We start from the raw sequence: 22,151 nt of genomic DNA, 5'->3' as shown, positions 1-22,151 counted from the left end.
TTTTTCACTCTGATTTTCGATCAACAATTAAATCATTTTATGATGTTCTTTAATTTTTTTAAACAGTATGTCCGGGTATACTTTTTCAAAGAATTACCATAAAATGGCCGAAAATATGACGATTTTATCTTTATACGACCATCTTACTGCTATCCAAAATTGCACAGTTTAGGTTGCTACATACCTCTAAAGTTTATCCCTTTACACGAATCATGAACGGCTAAGAATAGACTAAAACCAAAATTAATTAGCAAGCACTTATGTATATAAAAACGCAATAACATTGTCTCGTGTATGTACAACATATTATATGTTTTGTTAACAATTATCGTGTCGCTATCTCTGGAAACTGATAAGTCTTATCTTTCCTAACGTATAAATACAGATGTTAATTTGTCCGTATTTTTGTCGCACAGAACAATCCAAGGATGAAAGTTTCCGATATGAAATTATCTATTTCTGATTGGGATGTTATCAGGACAGTCTCTGAAAGTTGTTTGTATAGAACAGTGCGTTGTTTTTGGTGCATTTAAAATGTTTACGTTAGACGTGGATGTTAACAATTTAACTTATATATAAATAACTAACTTTGCGGAAATGGTTCTACTTTATGTTGACTATTTTGAGGTATTATTATTTAGTAAATTACTTAATACTTACTTAAATTCGTAGTATTTCGAAAATGCACAATTCAAACTACACTGCTAATTTCATAGAAGTCTATTTTTATCCTAGGAATCCAATTCAACACGAAAAAATTTGTTCCCTATTATAAGTTAACTGATTAAGCACATTTTGCTGTATGTCTACAAATGTGAAATAAATCCGAAAACATATATTAATTTTAAAACAGTATACGAGGCTTAACTAGTATGTTATTTATCGAACACCTCATATATTGTGTACTTTTGTTTGTAAATTTAAACATCCATAGTGTGTTGTATTGATTTCTGATACTAATGTTAGTTAAAACATACGACAATATGTTTTTGTGAATGTATTGCGACAGTCAAAACTGACGCAAAGTTTAATAACTGGCACAATTTCCAGAAGGTGAATAAAAAGAAGTGACGATGTTTGAGGGCGCAGTGGCAGGTATCTTGAACCGCCTGCTCGGCAAATACGTGCAGGACTTAGATACTGAGAACCTGAACGTTGGCATCTTCTCCGGGAATGTCAACCTCACAGACCTCAAGCTTAAACCTGAAGCACTGGTAAGTTGGAGATTGCATTTCTTGTGATTCCGAATTTGTGAATTTGTTTTGAAGTATTAAAAATACTCCAAATAAATTGATAACTAAAATTATATCGTATAAATTTGGTTCACAGTATGAATTAGACCTACCAATTGATGTGAAAATTGGCACCATCGGCCGTATAAGCCTGCAAATACCATGGTCGGGGTTATACACCAATCCTGTGGTGGTGAATATTGAGGATGTGTTGCTGCTGGTCGGACCTGCCATCTCCAACAGTTACTTCGATCCTGAAAGAGAGAGAAGACTCACTAGAGCCGCAAAGAGAAAGATTTTACAAGACTTGGAAGCGGAAAGTGAGATATTAAAAGGACCTCAGAATTTCTTCGAGAATCTCTTTACAGCGATTGTAAATAATATTCAGATTTATGTGAGAAATGTCCACGTGAGGTATGAGGACTCTATCAGCTCGAAGGATGGTCCTCTGGCATGTGGTCTTTGTCTGCAGAGTCTCTCTATAGAAACGACTAACAGGTTAGTACTTAAATAAAAAAAAAAAAACTTTAGATTGAAACTAACTTGGGCGTATTAAATAGCAATAATTTGAATGTTTCTCGTCTAGTAAATGGAAGCCATCAGTGACCCCAGTAAACGCATCCACCGTGTACCAGCTGGTACGCTTGGAGTCACTCTCGCTGTACTGGAATCCGGCGGCCACTGCGCTGGATGACGCTGAGACAGCACACATCACTCCTATGCAGTATTACAACTGGAAACACTATATGCTGACTGGTCTCAATAAGTTCTCTATGCATCATGAGGATTTCGAGTTTTGTAAGTATTGTTTTTAAATTACGAAATTATATAATATAAGGTAAGTTAACCTACGTTAAAAAGAATCAAAGAAAAAAATTACACGTACTCTTTTGTTCCAGTACTAAAGCCAGTGACGTGCAAGGTGAAAGTGCTAATAAACCGGTCCGGAGAAGCCAGGACTCCTCGGCTGCTACTGGACGCCGTGCTGGCGGACAGCGCGCTGCAGCTGTCGCGGCGGCAATACCTCTCAATCGATAACCTTCTGTCTTCCTTCCGACGCATCAAATTAAATAGGTTTGGACTAATCTCTTAATATTCCATATTTTAGTTTCTTTGCTAACCTTCCGTTTCATTTATTAGTTTGTTCTTCTCTTTGTTAATTAAAGTAAATTTCTTTTGCTTTAACGTTTTTTTAAGTTTACGATGACCTTACTTATTTAATTATTGTAGGAAATACCGTCACCTCCATCCCGGGGTGCCATTATCAAAGGACGTCAAGAAGTGGTGGCGCTACGCATACAACGTGGTAGTCGAACAACGTGTCAGACCGTACACATGGGCAGCTATAAAGAAGCACAAGGAAAACTATACTGTATACAAACAGACCTACAAGAGCACTCTCCGAAGCCCTAACGATATAGAACTGAAATTGGATTTGCAGAAGTGCGAAGATAACCTGCCTATCATATCTGTGGTCATTGCAAGGGAACAGGCTAAGTTTGAGGTAAGAATCACATTTCTTTTATTTTTTTATTCATAGGGCTGTAAGTAAATAGATCTTATAGCAAAAATTCTTTTCACAGTTACTGTCACAAGAACCAGATCGTATAGAAGTGGTAGAAAGTGAATTCGACTGGTGGAAGCCGACAAGTTCTGACGCGGAGAGTGATTCGGAAGCAGAAAGCAAAGCGCACGTTGAACTCTGTGTAAAGACCGAGAGAAGTCGTAGTCTGTGGAGTCATCTTTCCAGTCCCGAGAAGAAGAGGGTCTGCGAACTTATAGGTTATGTTGAAGGTGTACCGAAGCAGGATAAATCTAAGCAGTATATTGGTAAGTGCTGATTTACGAGATTTATATGCCTTCAAATTTAAGTGTTATAATTTTTAAAAAATCTTACATAACCTTATTTATTTCACCTACCAAATGTGGAAGAAATTAAAAGAAAATTTATTTCAGAACACAAGTTAAACTTGACTTTGGCAAACTGTTCCTTAACGTTGATGAATAGAAGCAAAGAGGTGCTGGTAGTGACCCTCACGCAGTTTCTCGCCTCACTGGAGACCCGACCCTCGGCAAAGGCGTACAAGGTTACAAACTAACAAGTTCTTATGATATTAAATTGTTTTTCTTTATTGACATGTGTGTAATTTTTTAGTTGTCAGCGCGTGCTGAGAGCATGGTGATAGAGGGCGCCACCTCAGACGGCGACCTGGTTCCGTTGCTGACCACGGAGAAGGCGGCCGCGCTGACCGGTTCCAACCTCCTGGCGGTGGACTTCGAGCGGAACCCTTGCAATAGCGAGGCTGACTATGGTCTTTGCTGGCTGATGGAGCCGGTGGAACTGCTTTATGTTGAAGTAAGTACAGGAAGGCAGAACTGCAGTTAAGTATTTTTAAAATATATTCCAAAATGAGCAATACTAATTCTTTCTTCTTCGTTCAGCATTCGTTTACAGAGCTGATCAACTTCTTTCAAACGCACTCGATGACGCCAGAAGACCTGGCGGAAGAGCTCTCAGTAGCAGTAGACAAGGCTAGTGGTGTGGGTCGCTCGGTGCTGGCGTATGCAGTCAGCCGCCGCAAGGTCTTCCAGGTCAACGTTGACCTGAAGGGACCCTGTGTTGTGGTCCCTGAACATGGTTGTGTCCATAAGTTAGTTCAACTTTATATTATTTTCACAATTGATTATTATTATTTGTCTTTGAAGAGCCTACCCGGTCTTGTGAGTTGAGAGAGACGCGCCAGGATCGTGCCAAATGGAAAGCTTTATTCTTTGCTTTCTCCTTTTGGTTGTGGGCGTGAGTGTGTGTAAGTGGTAACCATCGTACACTTTGGGCAGGTCTGGTCGCGTGATGATAATAGACGTGAGCCGTGTAGTGGTGCGCTCCGATCTGCAACCCGCAGACCTGGCGCTGGAGGACGCCACCTGCATGGAGCTGGAGGAGAAACTGTACGACCGCCTGCATGCGGAGTGCTCATATCAAGTGAGATTGCTTTACAACTTTAAAATTTCGAGCTCTAATAGTTTTGTCCGATTTGAAGCTAGTGGACTCTGTCTACAATTTTTGACATAATTAATAAAATGATCCAAAATTTTACGTAGGAGAGAGAGTAAGTTTTTGTAAAACATGAAAGCAATTTCCAGATCTTATTCTGCGAGTGGACGGAGCCGTGGCGCGAGTCTCGCAAGTACGGGGACTCCGAGCTGCATCTCGTGCCCAAGGTTAAAGCTCAGCTCGTGTTCTCCAGCAGCATTAAAAAGGACTATAAGCTATTGCCGAGGTAAAACAGACTATAAAATACAAAAACGAGTTGCCTTTTAATGTCCAGTACTAAGGTATTTTCTTTCCATTTCAGATACAAACTGAACATTTCTCTTTCGAGTTTAAAACTGAACTTGTCAGATCGCGTCATCGGCCATTTGTTGGACTTCTGTGATAACCTTCCTATACCCGTGCCTAACACTGTGCCGGTATCTTTCATGGACTCCGGGGACTATGTCGAGGAGTTGGAGGACCCTGAGCTGGCGGAGGCTTTGGAGTTAGACCGCGTATCTGCAGATCCTGGGTACAACGAGCTCGTTAAGTTGAGGCAGAAGATTGTCGCCGCTTATCTCAGTAGAAATAGGTAAAACTGGTTTCATTACATTTTTTGGTCAACGTAAGATGTGACTAAATAAACCAACCCGGTGCTAAAATCATTACCATGGGATTAATTATTAATTTGGTGTACAGGGCGGCAGAAACGAAGCACGACCACGTGAAGGTGCAAGCGACACCGCCACTAGAGACCGGGATCAGCGAGCTGAGCGACGACGAAGTGGAGGAGTACGCGCGCTCCGTCGATCTGCCCGGCTTCGACGACAACGTCTCGCCTAGCAACACAATTGGCACTCTCATGCGCTTCGTCATCGGTTAGCATAGATAGAATACCTAACCTGCATTCACTGAGTATGTCTAAATTGCGTAGTAGTAATCTTGTATCCTTTAATGTGTACGTATTCCAACAGGAGAAATAGTGATAAACTTGAGCCGATCAAGCGAGCAGGTGGAGCGACCGTACATCATGCTGAGTGTGACAAAGGTGTGCCTGGACGTAGCGCTGATGGAGTACGGTCCGGCGATCCAACTTTCTGTGGATCAGGCTCTATTGACTGACAAGCAACATCACAGCAACACCGGGCAATATCTTGAACTGTTAACAAGTTCTGGAGACTTGTTCAATCTACTGTATAGAAAGGTATTGAACTAGAACCGGAACTAGAAATTCAATATTGATTTTATTTATTACACGGCCTTGAGAAATGGGATCATAAATATATCACGGTGAATAGGTTCGAGCCAACTGTCCGGAGTTCCGGTCGCACTTTCACAGCGTGGAGCAGGCGCTGGTGGCGGATGCAGGGCCGGTGACACTGCTGCTGCACGCCACGGCACTGCGCACACTCTGCAAGTACCTCACCTACCAACACGACAAGTGAGTACCGCGAGGTCCGCTCTTCCTTTTAATTTAGTTTCCCCTTTTTTTCGACGGCTAAAATACGCCAACTTATTAATAACTGTTCTTATATAACATTTTGTTACATTTCAGGATACAAAGTAGACATGCTTTGAATTGGAAGAAGACTGTGCTGCCGAAGACTGAGACTTTGTTTGATTACCTGATGAAGCCAGAAGCGGACCCGCCTGTTCCACCAGGAGCCACCAAGTTCAGCTATTCTGTCAGGTTATTAACAGTTTTATTGTCTTATGATTCCCGAAGATTTATCCTCTATTTCCCCCATTTGAATAGAATTCTTGACTCAATTATATTCTCCTAGGTCTGGAGGTGTTTTATACAATTTCTTTAGTTATTTTTCTTGTAAAGTCGTCTTATAATATGCTTTATCGTCGCAGCGTGTTTGTGTTATACAGGGCGGTGTCGGTGAACGTGAGGCTGTGGCAGGCAGACAGCGCGCTGGTGGAGGTGCGGTTGGCGGCACTCGAAAGCGACTGCGTCTTCCGCGCCAACGACCGCATCATTTTCAAACTCTACCTGGGCTCTCTGCACATCGACGACTTGTCTGACAATACTCTATATCCAAAAGTAAAATGCTTTATTAAAAAATAATCCTATTCTGCTTCATAAGTGTGCTATACAACGTAATATCTCAGTGATTCACTTGTTCCTTCTGTGACTTGTGCAGCTGGTGTGGCCCGACGAGGACAAGGTGCTGGAGGTGAAGTACGTGCGCGCCGCGACGCGGCTGCGTGCACACGCGCATGCCGAGCTACGCGTGTACCTGGGTCGCTTGCATGTCGTTCTGCTGTGCGCGCTGCTACACCAGCTACAGGTGGAAGCTTAACTTATTTAAATGTCATTTTTTTATTCCTTTCCTATTGCTTATTATTTAAGTTGTGTGTCAGCAATTTGCGGAGCCGCTGGTGGCTGGGTCTGCGGCGGCTGAGGCGGCTGCGGCAGCAGAGCGGGAAGCGCGGCGCCGGGCGGAGCGTCTGCGAAACTGCGCATCTAGACTCAGCCTCGCCATAGAAGTATAAATACATATATTTTTATCAAAGATTAACCGCTTGCACCAACACGCTTTTAGTTTGGAAAAATTAATATTTCGAAGGATTACTTAGTTACAAGAAAAAGTATAAAAAAAAACGAAAATGAACGATATTGGTATTGTTATTAATAAAGATGATTATTTTTCTAGCTCCATGCTCCAGTGCTGCTGCTTCCGCAAAAAGCGTCATCGCCCGACTTGTTGGTTTTAAATATGGGTAAATGTTAAACCAAATATTAATTTTCACTACTTCATTATATTATTAATATTATTTAAATTTAATTAATGTATTGATTATGTACAGGTGATTTACTGATAGAGAACTTCTTCAAGCCACTGAACGTGAGCCAGGAGGCGAGCAGTCCAGTGGTCAATCCTCTTATTGACAACGTACTGGTAAAGCTGGAGAATGTCACGCTGTCTCGCGCCGTCATGACCCTGGCTGGCACGCTAGAGGTTCAGGTGGGGACTATACTGATCGAAGACTTGATATGTGCTAAAGAATTATGCTGTTACCTTTGACGAAGACGATGACGTAATGACGATGATGTTCCTTGTCTCAGGAGCCGATAGTAGAGCAGATATCGGTGCGGTGCGATGTGAAGCGCGCGGTAGGGTACCGGCAGGCGGCGGGCGCGCACCGTGAACTGCTGCTCTGCGCCGCCGACGTGGTCATGGACAGTGCTGTAGTCAACCTCGGCCAGAACGACCTGGCTACCGTGCTCGCCGTATGGACAGGCAACCTCAGCGAGGCGCACTACATCGGTACCTGCACTGTTGTTGCTATCTACGTTACTCATTATCATAATCCGCTAAACGAAAGGTGTCCTTCCTTCATGAATTGCATTTATTTTATAACCTTGACCATTCAATGTCGATTCTGATTCCTACGAAATCTTTTCGCATCGTCGAAACAGGAAAATCTAAAATAATAATTTGTTTAAGGTGCCGTAGTGCCGGGCTCCCCGGTGGAGACGGCACCCTCCGACGTTGCTGTCAAGAAGCTGCAGGCGTTCCTTGCGCAGAGCGACCCTATTCGAAAGGAGGTCACCGTCAGGTAAAATAAAATTGAATACACTCGAAAAAGATTATGTAAATCTGCTTGAAGTTAAGGTCCCTGAAAATGACTTTTGTGACGAAAGGCAGGGGGTACCTGGATAGAACTTTACATTTTAATATATTCTAGGTTCACCTTGGAAGGCATCGAAGTGAAGCTATTCTCTGACATGGATGAGGTGATGAGCTCGCCGGTGCGCGACGCGAGCCGCGGGCTGGCGCGGCTGACGGCGGGCGAGGTGACGCTGGCACTCGACTGCTTCTCCGACGGCAGCGCCGAACTGCGCGCCGGCCTGCAGAGCTTGCTACTCGAGGACATACGACCAGACAACAATGTTGTTATACGGCGGTATCTACATAATTTCTTGGTTGCGCAATAAAAAATCAATAAACTGTATTTAAATAAACGCCTTTGTTAAAAGTTCATTAGAACAATCACAGGAGTTACTCAAAATTGATGATAAACTATTCATATTATATATAAAGGACAAAATAACTCCCAGTTATTTCAAACGATGTTATGTTCTTGTGCAGGATATTCCAGTCGCAGGGCGGTGGATCTCGCGCGTCCGCGGGCATCTCGGTGCTGCGTCCCCCGCTGCTAGATGCCAGCGTACGCTGGTCCTCGCGCGCCGCCACTTGTGACGTGCGCGTCGACCGCACCCGGTTCAACCTCGCTCTGCCCTTCCTGCTGCAGTTAACCAAGACCTTGCTCGACGCCATGCCTGGTCAGTGAATGACTCTATATTTGATTGGAATTTAATACTATTAATTCTTTCAATTGTGTCCTAGAAATGTATGTCGAGCTATCTTATAACAGGAGAAAAGACAATGGAAGGAGGTCTGGTGAACCACGGATACGTGGGCGACACGGATGGCGCACGTCCCGGCAACAACAACTGCGCCGCGCGCTATCCCAGCTGCAGCGACTCCACCAGTGGATACTATTCTACTTGTTAGTTTGAATTTCATGTTTTTATCATTGAAGTAATCTTGATTGTATCTTTAGCCTAATCTACTTTTAAATTTCTCAGCGGCAGGAGTATCGGAGGACAACCCGAGTCTGTCAATATCGATCCAGTGCCGGCAGCCGGAAGTAATGTTCTTCACGGAGCTGACGCAGAGCGAGGGCCACGCGCTTTTGCTTCGAACGGAATTGTTGCTTGACTACTCCCGACACTCCAACACCGAGAGCCTAGTCGTGTCGCTAGCTGGCTTGCAGGTACACAGACTTTTAAAGGTTCAGTTGTCTGGTTCGATGACTTTTTATAAGAAATCTAACAAAACTCATCAAAAAAACTTCTTATTCACAATATATAACATATAACTTTTATATAGAAAGTTGAATGCTGTGTTTTTTCCCAGATAATGTCAAAGCTACAATCAAAACTTAAAAATTTACCGCCCCAATTAGTTTTGAAGCCTTGCGACGTAGAGTTCTCAAAATCATTCAAGAATATTGAGGAGGGAATCAAAGTTCGTCTATCTGTGTCGGAAATAGAACTGCACGTGGCAGCGACAACTGTGCACACAATTATGGGTAAGTATAAAAATAATTTCATTTCTTCTATATTTCTTTTACTTTTGGTTTTCTTTAATATTAATGTTACGCTTACAGATATTGTAGAAGAAGTGACAAACGAATTGACGATACCGGAAGAGAAGGAACCATTCAATTTTACGTCATATCCGAGGTCAGAAAAATCTGATGAAGATCTGTGGGCGCCGAAGAAGATCAGCAACCCGCCAACTGCACAGTACAGCTTGGAGAACAGTTACGCACAGCCGAAGTACCCTAGTATTACGCCAACTGAGACCTTCGAGATTATGGTACCTAGTGTCAAAATCTTGTTCGAAATTGAGCAGACTGTCAGGATTCCTGTGTTGGTAGTCAAGGTAATTAAGTTTGGATCTTGCCTGTCTTTTGTTTTCAACAGTCATGATTTCCAACAGTTTGCAAGATAGTTAATAAAATAAATAAGTAAATTCTCATTTAGCAGATTCTTAGAGATGTCCATGGGCGTCGATGAACACCTTGGTTTTCCCGCTGCTCGTTTGCCCCCTCATCTTTTATAAAAATGAGAGCAATGGTAGTTTCTTAAGACTTCCTATGATACTCCAGATGTCCTGTGAGGTGTCGCTGCACGACTGGTCCCGGCAATTGCACGGCAGCGGGTCGCTGAGCCTGCAAGCGGACTGCCACAATGAGCGGCTACGCGTCTGGGAACCATTGCTCGAACCCACCGTAGAAGACAATCGACAGAAGCCGTGGGAGCTTACCGCGACCGTGTTTCAGGTTCCTTTAATATGTATTTATATTAATAGCGTATACAATTGTTTCTAGAAACTTCTACGCTTAATTAACATCGTCACAATAACAAGACATCGTCTTCGTAAAATGTTCTTTCAGGCAAAAGCGTACCCAATGTCTTCCCGTCTAGACACCAACGTGACGCAAGTGGAAACAGAATCAGACCAGACTACTACCCAGTCAGTCAAGAAGAAGAAGCGCAGCGGGTTCGAGTCTGAGACGTCTGCAGACGAGGCTGACACTGACAACGAGATGACGTATATCAGGAACCCGAGCGGCAAAGAGAATAAGGGCTACAGGTACAGCGCCGCGAGCATGACCTTCCTGAGAGCTCTGGATATAGAGGAGTCGGATTCAGAAAATGAAATTGGATCCAAAGATAGAATGTCCACAGCTGTTGGACATTTGTTCACTGAGTAAGTTATTACAAGTATTTAAATGAGTAGCGTCATTTAGTAGTGTCATATTTGCCGAAATGGAAAATGTTAAGGTTAGGTATAATTTTTTAAATTTTTGTAGTGATTCAAGTGGAGATGAAATTAGCAATGACGACTCATCAGCACCAGAGCAAAGTGAAGGCGATGTGCTGAGTGAAAAAGAAGAGGACGAAGCCAAACACGAAACTTACATCGATGGGGAAGAAAAGTTAAAAAAAGATCCAGAACAAAAGAATGTTACGTTACAAGTAAGTATAGTCACATAATCTATCTTGAAGTAAGTTCTGTAAGAAAATGTCCATAGGCGTAGAAAATAAAGCCCAGCGATGACAAAATAATTACTCGGGTTTTGTCCAATTAGCTAGTACTAGACATTAGATTGTTCTTCTGTATTTTGAGACGGGCTTTTGTTTCCTAGAATAAGATGTCAAGTTGGAAGAAGACACTCCAAGTAAATGGAGTCATATAGTCTCAGCATATTATTTGTGTTGGTAGGAGCCGAGCCGCGAAAGCAGCGTGGACTCCGGTCTGGAACTGGAGGGTCGGCTGTGTACTTACGTGACGCTGGAGTCCCGCGCCTCACTCGATGTGACCTTGTCCCCGGCCGCATTGCGCACGCTGCACGCTCTCACCACAGCACTGCACGACAGAACTGCAGTAGTCACGGCCATAGTCGCCGCGGAAAACGGATTACAGCTCATCAATGATATTGGTAAACTGTCAGGACTGACCGACGAAAAAGTAATTCTATAGGGTCACAAGCCAATGAAGAATAAAATTCCAGGTCCCGGCTCTACGGTGTACTTAAAGACTCGTGCAGAAACAGACTTGGCAGGGAATGACCGCGTTCTCGCTATCGCAGACTACGACGTCGACACCAGCCGCCCCAGCACACCGGGTGATTAATACCTTCTTGGATCGGATGAATGTTAATGAGCAATATTGCTGAATAATATGTTCATTTTTATACAGGCTGCGATACATCGGGAGCGGACCTTTTGGATGAGACGATAAGCAAGCAGGAGACAGATGTTGGCGACGAATGGGATTGGTAAATCAAATAAATAAATTACAATACCAACGCTATTAATTATTTTACAAATTTCATGATGTCATTACTTACAACAACCATTATTGTCTCAGCTTCGAGGGTGGTTTTGGCGAGGCAGAGGGCGCGACAAGCACTGGAGCTGCGGGAGGCTCGTTACACACATCGCCATCTGCGCCCCCTGCTGCTGCTGACCTGCAGCGTCGCCTCACAGACCTCACACTGTCCATACGCTTACACGATATGGACCCCCTTAACGTATGCAATACTATAACTTTGTCATAAATAGATATTGTCTGTTTTTGACTGGTCTTATTTAGATTTGCTCAAAAAAACATATTACGATCAGATCCTGTGTCCCCAACGGTCGGTGTCCAAACTGCACGTGCTGCACCCCAGTCGGCATGGCACGCGTTACTATGTGCTTGTCGAGAGGACTACGCACTACAACGCCAAAAAAATCGTCGTTCGCTCGCCCATGCAGGTAAGCTTTTTACATGGTGATCATCTTCTTCAGATAACCCGACATTAGAAGAACTAGCCACACGTTTGTACAAATAACTCTTCACACTATCAGGTCCGCAACGAGACGTCGTACACTTTGGAGGTGCTGTACCGTCAGTCTGAACTGGAGGCTGCCGGTGTGGAGGCAGTTGGCGCGGTGCGCAACCCCTTCAGGGGCCTGCTGCGCCTCGCCATGCTCGCCCCCCACGACACCTATAACGTACCGCTCTACATCGCCTACCACTGCAAACTCTACCTGCTGCCTACCAACTTCGAGTTAGTACATTTAGCAGTCTTACTCTAGCACTCAGAGCTAATTTAATTTGTTGAAACTAATGAACTCTAAAAGTAACCAATTAAATATGGGGTTGTAGGCTAGAGTTCAGTTTTAATTAAACTAATTTTGGTCATTTTCTAGCATAGTAAGTTACTATAATTCAAAATACTTATTACACAATTTTACCCTTTTTGTAGAACTTACCAGGCATCAAGTCAAGGCATCTGGTGGATGGAGCTGGTGAAGGACTTGGGCACGCCGAAGGATATCCTCTGCCCCGCCAAGACCGACAACGACCCGAGTATATTCGCAATGAAGATTGTACCTGTTGAAGGTACTGATCACATGAAGTGAAATAATTATTTTACTATTAAGTACATCTTATGATAACTATATTTGAATTCAATTTTAGGTTGCCAGTCTCAGAAGATCTCTCGCGCCATCCCTAACATGCTGGTGCGCGTTGTGCCGCCCCTAGGCGTGCACAATTGCCTGCCGCACGCGCTGCAGCTGGCGGGGGCGGGAGCCGATGGCCTGAAGCTGCGCATTGAGCCCGGGGAACGTGCTCACGTCTACACTCTAGACTTGTCCAAGTCCCATCGCCTTACCCTCGATATTCATTACCTTGGATTACCCTGGACTGGGAGCTTCACATTATCACCAGGTTAATTGTGCCTCTTCTTTTTTCATATAATAATTCTTTGCTGTGGGTAAGGCTGATGAGCAAGATGTATAATTTATACTTTACATGTAGACATGACTGAGAAGACGGTGCAGATGACGACGGAGTGTGAGACGGAGGGCGGCAACAAGCAGCTGGGTGTTAGCGCACGGCTGGTTCGCGGCCCCGCCTGGCGCCTGCAGCTCTATGCTCACTGCTGGCTTATCAACAAGACCGGCCTACCGCTGCAGATCAAGGTAGGACACTGAGAAAGTCTTAGCCGTAGACGAAAGTGTCGCACTTGTCCATATTTTTGGTACAACTCTTTGAATTTTTGAACTGAATATTTCTTCGTAGGGTGGTCGTGGTGAGGCGGCCCAGGAGGTGTACGAGGAGGCGGTGTTGTGGGCGGGGCGCGGAGAGCGGCTACGAGTACGCGCTCACCAGTCGGGTTGGTCGCGTCCAGCGCGCGCGAGACCCCACGCACCCGGATTACTCGTCTGCACGCACACCGAGCGACGAATACACTACCGAATGCTGTTACACGTTAGCACACTATTCTAATCTCCTTCTTCTACTTATATAATTTTATTATTATTTATAATTATTCTGTTTTCCTCAGGTAACTCTTTCGGAACTTTGTCCTCAACTAACGAAAATCGTGACCATCCTACCATATTTCCTTGTGTACAACGATACGAAGAAACATTTGCGTTTCATGGAGGAGAATGAAGCGGCGGACTTGTGGATAGACCTGGCACCGCAGCAATGCACGCCATTCTGGCCGCAGACCGATTCTATGTCGATGCACTGCAAGTACAGGGACTCTAACGTCGTGTCTCAACATTTCCCAATCACAAAGAATCATTTCACCGTTCTCAGAATGGATAAAGGGGTGAGAGAAAGCATTTAAAAAGTTTATACCTTACATTTATAATACGGAATACAAAAAAATATTGCGTAATCATAAAACTAAATGTATATTACATTTAGTTTCTATTTAAATCAAAACAGTAGAATAATTTCTTCTAATATTTTATTCAACAAACAATTAACAACAATAAAATACTTAAATCTAACAATAAATTATCTTAAAACTCGTTACTAACTAACCATACTTAGGATGTCGTGGTCTCTCCAGCGACAATGTACCATCTTTATGTAGATAGTAGGCTGTGCCGGTAGACTTGTGGGTCCATATCTTAGTGGCCTTGAGGTGGGCGTCGCTCTGGTCCGGGTATTTGGTCTCCCGAGAACTGGCGAGTTCCACGCGGGTGTTGCTCGATGGTGGCTGTTGTTGAGGAGCTGTTGGCTGGTTTTGATTAGACGTTACCTGTTGAGCAAGTGATTATTTTTATATTTACATTCTTTGTATTTCATATTTCTGAACCTGAATAATAGGATTGTAATTTAGGTTTTTGGTGAATGATGTAAGGAAGACTGTGTACTCAATATGATTACTAAAAATATGATTTTCTAGTTCTATTATTTTTTTAGTTATGCAATTATGATGTCTGTTAAAAATTAATTATAATATTTAGAGAAGGTAATATATTCTAATTTATTAGACCATGTCGGCTCGTATTTTCTTATATAACCACATAATGCCGGAATTTATGATTAAATCTAAAATACATTTCCATCTAAAAAAATATGAAGTTAAACATATTTCTAATAACCATCTCTGACTTCCACTGAGTGCATATATCCGAAAGAGAATGTATTAACAGTATTCATTCCATTTTTTATCACAAACTTCTAGGGATATGTGATGAGTGAAATACAATTTTCACTTTGGTTTTATAGCTTTGTCTATCACTTACGACGTTTATATTTACAACTACATTGAGAAATACAATAATAATTTACTTACAGTATAATGCGGCACCTTGTATGAGCTAACAGTATGCAGCTTTGAGTCGTAATTCATTAGAGGCAGGCTGCCGAAACTCTCCACTTTGTACGAACTGGTGTCTGCCTTAACAACAGTGGGGTCATTGTTAGTAAACGAAGCAAAATGGTCTTCGTATCTCAGGTTAGAAGGAATTGGTAACTGTTCCTCTTGCATTACTTTACTGTCCGTGAATATATTCAAACCCGATTGAGAGCCTAGACCATTGATTGCTTGTTGCATATAACCATCCACTACTGCGAACTGCTGATTGGATACCATCCCTTCACTCGGTGCTGAAGAAAAAACTTGCAAGTTGCCAGCAATTTGTGGAGTATCTGGTACTACAATTGGTCTAGACTCTGAATAGTTTTCGTTGTAATTTGGGTGTTCGTTTGCTGGTGCGTAATCTCCATGCGCCTTAATGTATGGGCCGTTGAAAGAAAATTTGTTCCCATCTTCGAAAGCTTCGTTGTTAACCTCATTGTATACAGGTTTGGGAAAATCCAAAGGTTTATCATAGCCTTTTTTAAATTTATCTTTCGCTAATGTGTGCTCGACAATTTTATCTAAATCCTTTTTGGACAAATATTTCAATAGATTGTTTATGTCTTCCTCACCGAGGCCTTCGTTGGTCGGTCGTCTGGTGTATTTATGTGGTCTATGATTAGGTGGTTGGTCTTCATCGTCCATCATGTGGTTTGGCGGCGGAGTGTAGGAGAATGCGCCATGAGTCGGCGGGTAGCTCAAGGGAGGCCTTTTGTAGAACCTCTGCGGGGGACTGGAGTAGTATTTGGCGCGTTTGACTCTTATAATTTCTGGCATGGAGGAGTTTGTATCACAAGGTGGATTATCGCATAATATACCAGCAGCACAGCACGTTAATATAAACACAATAATGAGTCGCATCGTTGCGCTCCCGCCTCGCGTCGGCTGAAAACTGAGAGGAAGTGAAATTTACGTGTAAATTTTATAAGTGCCGTTTTGAAAGTGGTGTGAATTGAGTTAGAGTGTGCGGGGTCCGGCTGTGACGTAAGGCGGGTCATTACAACCTTTGTTGATAATAGTTCCCAGTATTAATTTTTGAATGAAAGCTTTGGCTTATTCTTTTTTCCCCCATGGTTTATGGTTATCATTAAAATTAACCAGAAATCTTTGTTTTTATAACATAACACCGCGAGTTGTCCTGCATTACCTAATAAGTTTACGTACGTTGTTCTTTGGTTCAGAATAAATAATTTAACATACATTAATAACTAAATTGAAAATATTAATAATAAAAGTTTAGGGTTCTCAAGTTTGTTTTCACTTTCATATACGACAAGTTTTACTATGTAAAGTTATGAATTTATAAATTACGTATTCGGCGTTTTGCTATTGATATTTACTTAAACAATTATCATGTAAACTTTGGGCGACACAAATATTTAGCGATTTCCTCTATGGAATGTACCTACTTAATGGAATAATGGCACAAAAGTATTATGTAATCATGGACTCTAGCTCGTTTGCCGTCTTTTACTAAGCAAACAAAAATATTGTATATTCTAGTTTACATAATAATCTGTCCCGTTTAAGAAATGTCTCTGCCTATTCCGATATAAAAAGACTCGTATTTAATAAGACATTGAAGGAATGGCTATTTTCCAACAGTCTGCAATATGCGTGGACGTGACCGGAGGGACAGACCGTCCGTTCATTATCACGTTCAAATCGTACATTGCTGGCGACGCGCCGGTCCGCATTGAAAACCTGTGCGAGGACCTGTTCCTCAAGCTGCACCAGGCGGAGTGCGGCCAGGTGGCGTTGCTGAGCCCACACCAAGCCATGCTCTACACCTGGGATGACCCCGCCAAGGAAAGGAAACTCATGTGGAATATCTACAATAACAAAGGAAAAGGATTCCTTGCTGACTTCTCTCAGGATGGGTGAGATATAATTCTTCAAAATATTATGATCACTTCATAAACATTTTAATAACTTTATTTTTAATATATCAACAGATACGGCGAGGAAAAAGTGAGTTTCCAGTCGGTGAAGCATTCCACTCTGGTAGCAACCAGTAGTGTGACGTCTAAGCTGTCCTCCACACTCAAACGTCTCACCCCCAAGTCCCCCGAACCCTGCTCCTCCAGCAGCGACGACTCCGAGAGCTTTGAGCTGCCTGAGAATCTCGCAAAAACTAAGAAGATGAGGAAAGACAAGGTCATAGTCTACTGGGTGTCTTTCATGAACGGCTATCAGAGAGTTTTCGCATTAGCTCAGGACGAGAGAATAGCACAGCAATATCGGATGATGATTGATTCAGAACGAAGTAACTACGAAGTATATCTATCTCTGTCTAGTATGAGCTTATCAGTGTGCGTCCAAACCGGAGTCGGTGTAAAGGAGCTGGCTTATATAAGCGTTGCGGATTCTCTTCCGCGCTGGGAAGTGAATGTTAGCAACAAATGGAAGCAACTAGCACCCGATCTCACCGCGTGGATTGAAGATAAATACCAAACAGAACAGAAAAAGTGTAATCTCAGAGACTACATTCATATAGACCTGGAGAAAATGCAAATGACAAAGCCGTTCTTCTCCGAATTACGGAGGACATACAATCCCGCCGTATGGTTGCAACTTCGCAAATCTGATACATACTCATATTGTCACCTAAAATTACAGAGATTCCAAATTGATAATCAATTGTACGAAGCTGTGTTCCCCTGCGTACTGTACCCAGCTCCTTTACCTGCACATTTAAAATCCAAGGATGTTAAACCGTGCATTGAGATTGTTGCTTTGAAACAGTACCTTCCCAATTTAAATCAAGATATCTATAAATACGTGAAAGTATTAGTCCAAGAGTTTTGCGTAAACTTGGACAGGGGATTCGTTAATTATATTTTCGATATCTTAAACCACTGGAAGGTGGAGGAGAAGCCAGCCGTGAGACTGCGAGCTGACTTGGCATTGATCCACATGCCGCTGACAATACTGGCCATCAAGAGCCAGACGAGTGCACAAAAGAATGTGTTTTTCGAGTATGTGCATCTGTCGCCCCTAAAGCTGGTGCTGAGCCTGTCTTCTCGCGGTTACACGGACACCGCCGACAGTCCTAGTCGGTCGCATTACGCCATTCACAAGGAGAACCGACCCAAGTTGTTCAACAGTGATTTGCTGGAGTATCTGTTTAATTCTTGGGGTTCGTCGCTTTGCGATATGAAGGATGTGGTAATCAAGTAAGTTATATAAGTTCTTTTTGCGCAAACTAAATAAATTTCTTTTCTTATCACTTTAATAGATCACTATTGCATCTCCACTGTCCCTAAATTGACTATTATTGAATGTGCTGCAGGATGTCCTACATGGAGCTGCGGCAGGCGCCGGTGCCGTGGGCGGGGCTGTTGGAGGCAGCGTCACGACACTACTGGCTGCAACTTGTGCAGCAGTTCTACGTGCTGGTGCTCGGCCTCGACGTACTGGGCAACCCCTACAGCTACATCGGCGACTTCTCAAGGACACTCAAGCAGTATTATGAACCATGTCTGGTGAGAGTATTGATGGAGATGCACATATTTCTTAGAACGTACAACTTCAATTTTCGTGATTTCAACCGCTAGTTAAGCTTTGGAAATTTTCTCACACTTTTACGAAGAAATAATTCTATTTATAATTTAAGTTGAATGAGGACAAGCTAGTCTAAAACGAGGATAATCCTCTACATGCTCCTCGTAAGCGATTAATTCATTCCATGTTACAGGGTGGTACGTGCGCGCGGCGTCTTTCGCGCGGGTCCCGCGATGGCGCGGCGCGGCTGGCGTGCTGCCTGGCTGACAGCAGCGCCGCGTTGGTGGAGACCACGCCACGAGTCCGGCCGCAACGAAAAAGACCTGGTGCTTACTTTAATAATTTCGAAACAAATTGCTATCAACTTAATGAGATTGTGATTCAAAAGAAGCGCATACGTAGCTTTTGACTTTATCTAAAACGATAATTTTGGCACCGTATAGGCGAGGAGGGGTCAGTCGTGGATAACGTGCCAGCGGCGGTGCTGGAGGGCAGCCGGAGAAGCGCGTGCGGCGTCGCGCTCGCCCTCACCGGCCTTATCGCCAGGCCTACTCTCGGTGCGTACCTCATACCTACCTCAAACATAATGCAAGCCGCATGACTCATGTTTATTAACATTTTTCTACTCACTTTATAGTTACACACAAATTATTTTTTTTATAATAACTAAAATAAGAATTGAATTCCTACTCTTAGCTTTAGGTCATTTTTTGATAATTACATTTGTTTTTAAATTTTAGAAGGTTTAAGCACCATACTGCATGTTGGTGTTTACTGCGTGCTTTATAAGAATTTTAACATTTAAATCATGTTAAGCATGATATTATGTTATTGACAAACTTTTACAAATTTGATTTTTAAGTTCATTCTACTTTATAAGTATTGCACGATACACTTTTCTACGTTTATAAGTAGTTTAGCCTTCAATATCTCACATTCTCATGAACATTTTTCTCATTTCTCTCTGCGTGTGCGCTTGATGTGGACGACTAGATGAGGACTGTGCTATTGTAAAACGTAAGTAATACAGCATGCATTAGAATCATTAATGTTCCATTTGGCACAATTACACTTTTGTATAAATTGCCGGAAGCCAAACTTTGCATCCCTTCTATTTCCCACCCTTTTCTTATAGGAAAATGATGCCAAGGGGGACATATATAGATTTCCTTTTCCTATATGTATGTTCTCCGTTCATCATATTTATGTACGTCACATCCTCTGTCCAACTTATTGTTGTCTATGGTCAGCTTGCTCGTATTCACCTCCTACTATAAAACAATAATTAATATTGATTTATGTAACACGGTGTAGACGTGTGCCGGGAGGCGACACGCGCGGCGCAGTGCCCGCAGCTGGGCTGGCGCGGCGCCGAGGCGGGACTGCGTGCGGCCGCCGAGCGTGTCTCTCGCCTGCCCGCGCGCCGCCGTCTGCCCCGACACTGCCCTCGCGCCGAGGTATGATTTTTAATGCGAAATTCAATCATTGATTGCTCACTAAGGCAACATACATAACTCATACTAAAATGAGGGACCATTTAATGACTGAGTTTGATATGTAGTTAATAAACCATTACCCAGGCAGGACCTTCGTGACAATACAGAATGAGTAAGATTTGTTCTGTTTAAATTGTTAGTTCATGACTTATTTGTTGCTAAGTGTATATCGAAGCTGAAATTAAACCAGCAGAACATAGAATATTTATTTTGATATCATATGCAGGGTCTGCGTGCATACGACGCGTGCGCAGCTCGTGGTGCGGCGCTGTTGGCGCAGTTGTCGCGCGGCCACTATGCCGCCAGCGACGGTTACATCGGCCACGTGCACCTCGCGCGCGCCTCTCTCGCCACATTACTGCTCACAACACAGTCAGTTATCATTCACTTATAATTGCTAAAAAAGTATGGCTCTGGTATATTAGTATATTGCTTAGTGTACATTTTGATTAGGAACTTCTGATAGTTAAGTCTACACTATTTTCCCCAGCCGTATAAATTACTAAGTATATTCACGTAGTCGTAATGTTAACATTGGGATCTGTTAATTCGACAGGCACATATTCCTGGTCCGCGGCGGGGGCGGGGGCGACGGCTGGCACATAGAGTGGGTGGTCAAACTGGACGACCTCATCGAGCCGCCCGTCGTTGAAGGGGACAAACTTATACTAAACATCAAACAGGTAAAATCAACACGATACAGCCGTGGTCACCTCCGTAGATTTAATTTAAACGATTTTACCAATTTTTATGATGATTACAGGATGAAATGGTGAGCTACTTTTCGACTGACGAGAAGGTGATCGAAATATCAGACTCGGAAGTGCTGCAGTGGCTTCAGACGAAGATAGAATGCGCCCTCATACACGCACTGGAAGACAAACGTTGTCCCGCTGAATGAACACAAAGCAAACTAATTTTTTATATTTATTTTAATATTAAATGGATGTTCAACATAATCTATGCATGTATTAAGACGGGAATTTGATTATTAATTTCGTATAAATTTAAAACATTCAGTGAAACTGATATTGAAAATGATAACAAAATAACAAATGAAAAATATATATCTACTGACGACTAACAATTTTTATAAATTTTTTTTTTTAAATTTCTGTGTTATTAAAAAATGCCGACTGAAAAACACATTACTATAAACACTTCAAGGAATTTGAAACATTGATATGAGTCTTTACATTATATAGATTCTATTTTATGAGTAAAAATTAAATTAGGGATTCATATTTCATGCTTTTAACTTTATATGTGTGAAAAACTTGATGAAAAAAAAACAAAAAAAAACTGCTCGAACACAGTCACTCATACGCGCATTTCATTCAATCATTCAATGATTCATTGTTAAGATGTTGCTAAAAGGCGCTACTTAGAAAAAGTCAAAACAGCGCTTTTATTTTTTACGACTCGATTTATTTTATGTTGCTTAAAAATCGCTGATCTCTATCTAGTCATTAGTTATAATAACTGTGACATTACACTGCCTTAACTAATGTACAAAAACATTATGAAATTTATTTCATTTCCATTAAAAAACTGGGACAAATGTTTCGGCAGTGGACTATCACAGTAGCAACTACTAAAAATATATTGTTATGGCTATAAAAATATTTTATATAAATTACGTTGCGTATTTGATACTATTTTTTAGCTTTATTATTAAAATCCTCAATGTAGTCCGTATTTTTCTGTTATAAGTAGTGTGTAACACACAAATCATGTTGCTGGCTGTCCAGCTTAGTTGAGTTACTCATGTTAAGTGGATTACGTTGGGGTTGGGTTTGAACGTCACATTCTCTTTGAAATACGACAGACAACAAATATATCTCACAGCAGTTGAAATGCTGTCATATTTTAAATGTTACTTTTTAATAAGTGATTTTGATATTTTTCTATATGATAAGAATAAATAACTCTGCCTTTTACATCATTACAGTTTATTTTGTTGTAAAGAATTTCAATTTTAAAACTTTTATTTTAAAATGCAGTCAATAGATGTCGCTATTTCATCCGTTGGCTCTTATCAAGGGTTTTTTGAAAGTTAGGTTATATTTTTAAAAATTACATCTAACTACAAATGTTTTGCCTCGCGAATAAGTTGCACAAACATTATATAGTATAATT

At 42.2% G+C, this 22,151-nt stretch overlaps 2 protein-coding genes across 2 annotated transcripts; one reads left to right on the top strand and one right to left on the bottom strand.

The window, feature by feature from the left end:
* Positions 1 to 440: 440 nt before the first annotated feature.
* LOC106116779 (vacuolar protein sorting-associated protein 13A) lies at positions 441 to 21,068 on the top strand. Its single transcript, XM_013310795.1, has 54 exons — positions 441 to 627; positions 1,051 to 1,214; positions 1,330 to 1,730; positions 1,819 to 2,030; positions 2,132 to 2,306; positions 2,463 to 2,736; positions 2,816 to 3,062; positions 3,189 to 3,319; positions 3,388 to 3,588; positions 3,675 to 3,883; positions 4,071 to 4,215; positions 4,377 to 4,513; positions 4,589 to 4,858; positions 4,966 to 5,144; positions 5,241 to 5,470; positions 5,565 to 5,707; positions 5,822 to 5,956; positions 6,145 to 6,316; positions 6,417 to 6,563; positions 6,637 to 6,762; positions 6,930 to 6,996; positions 7,084 to 7,241; positions 7,343 to 7,544; positions 7,725 to 7,836; positions 7,966 to 8,184; positions 8,370 to 8,563; positions 8,656 to 8,790; positions 8,870 to 9,057; positions 9,201 to 9,375; positions 9,454 to 9,731; positions 9,958 to 10,131; positions 10,246 to 10,562; positions 10,666 to 10,831; positions 11,079 to 11,295; positions 11,368 to 11,481; positions 11,556 to 11,634; positions 11,727 to 11,889; positions 11,981 to 12,115; positions 12,209 to 12,411; positions 12,610 to 12,746; positions 12,825 to 13,076; positions 13,167 to 13,330; positions 13,431 to 13,619; positions 13,696 to 13,968; positions 16,618 to 16,892; positions 16,968 to 18,188; positions 18,305 to 18,497; positions 18,710 to 18,842; positions 18,960 to 19,073; positions 19,510 to 19,533; positions 19,831 to 19,973; positions 20,239 to 20,384; positions 20,569 to 20,695; positions 20,776 to 21,068. The coding sequence occupies exons 2-54, from the start codon at positions 1,074 to 1,076 to the stop codon at positions 20,911 to 20,913; spliced, it is 10,500 nt and encodes a 3,499-aa protein (XP_013166249.1). The 5' UTR covers positions 441 to 627; positions 1,051 to 1,073; the 3' UTR covers positions 20,914 to 21,068.
* Positions 14,140 to 15,931, bottom strand: LOC106116780 (uncharacterized). Its single transcript, XM_013310796.1, has 2 exons — positions 14,947 to 15,931; positions 14,140 to 14,406 (listed from the first exon to the last, which is right to left on the bottom strand). Exons 1-2 carry the CDS (start codon positions 15,871 to 15,873, stop codon positions 14,182 to 14,184), a joined length of 1,152 nt encoding a protein of 383 aa, XP_013166250.1. The 5' UTR covers positions 15,874 to 15,931; the 3' UTR covers positions 14,140 to 14,181.
* Positions 21,069 to 22,151: the final 1,083 nt, after the last annotated feature.

Source organism: Papilio xuthus, unplaced genomic scaffold (assembly GCF_000836235.2).
Source record: "Papilio xuthus unplaced genomic scaffold, Pxut_1.1 DF827714.1, whole genome shotgun sequence".
Lineage (NCBI taxonomy): Eukaryota > Metazoa > Arthropoda > Insecta > Lepidoptera > Papilionidae > Papilio > Papilio xuthus.
This window is presented reverse-complemented; position numbering and strand designations above follow the sequence as displayed.

Coding starts and splice junctions, on each gene's coding strand:
- LOC106116779 (XM_013310795.1), top strand. CDS start 1,074: ATGTTTGAGGGCGCAGTGGCAGGTATCTTGAACCGCCTGCTCGGCAAA. Junction 5,708..5,821: donor CTCACCTACCAACACGACAA/GTGAGTACCGCG, acceptor GTTACATTTCAG/GATACAAAGTAGACATGCTT. Junction 20,696..20,775: donor TTATACTAAACATCAAACAG/GTAAAATCAACA, acceptor TGATGATTACAG/GATGAAATGGTGAGCTACTT.
- LOC106116780 (XM_013310796.1), bottom strand. CDS start 15,873: ATGCGACTCATTATTGTGTTTATATTAACGTGCTGTGCTGCTGGTATA. Junction 14,407..14,946: donor ACAAGGTGCCGCATTATACT/GTAAGTAAATTA, acceptor CTTGCTCAACAG/GTAACGTCTAATCAAAACCA.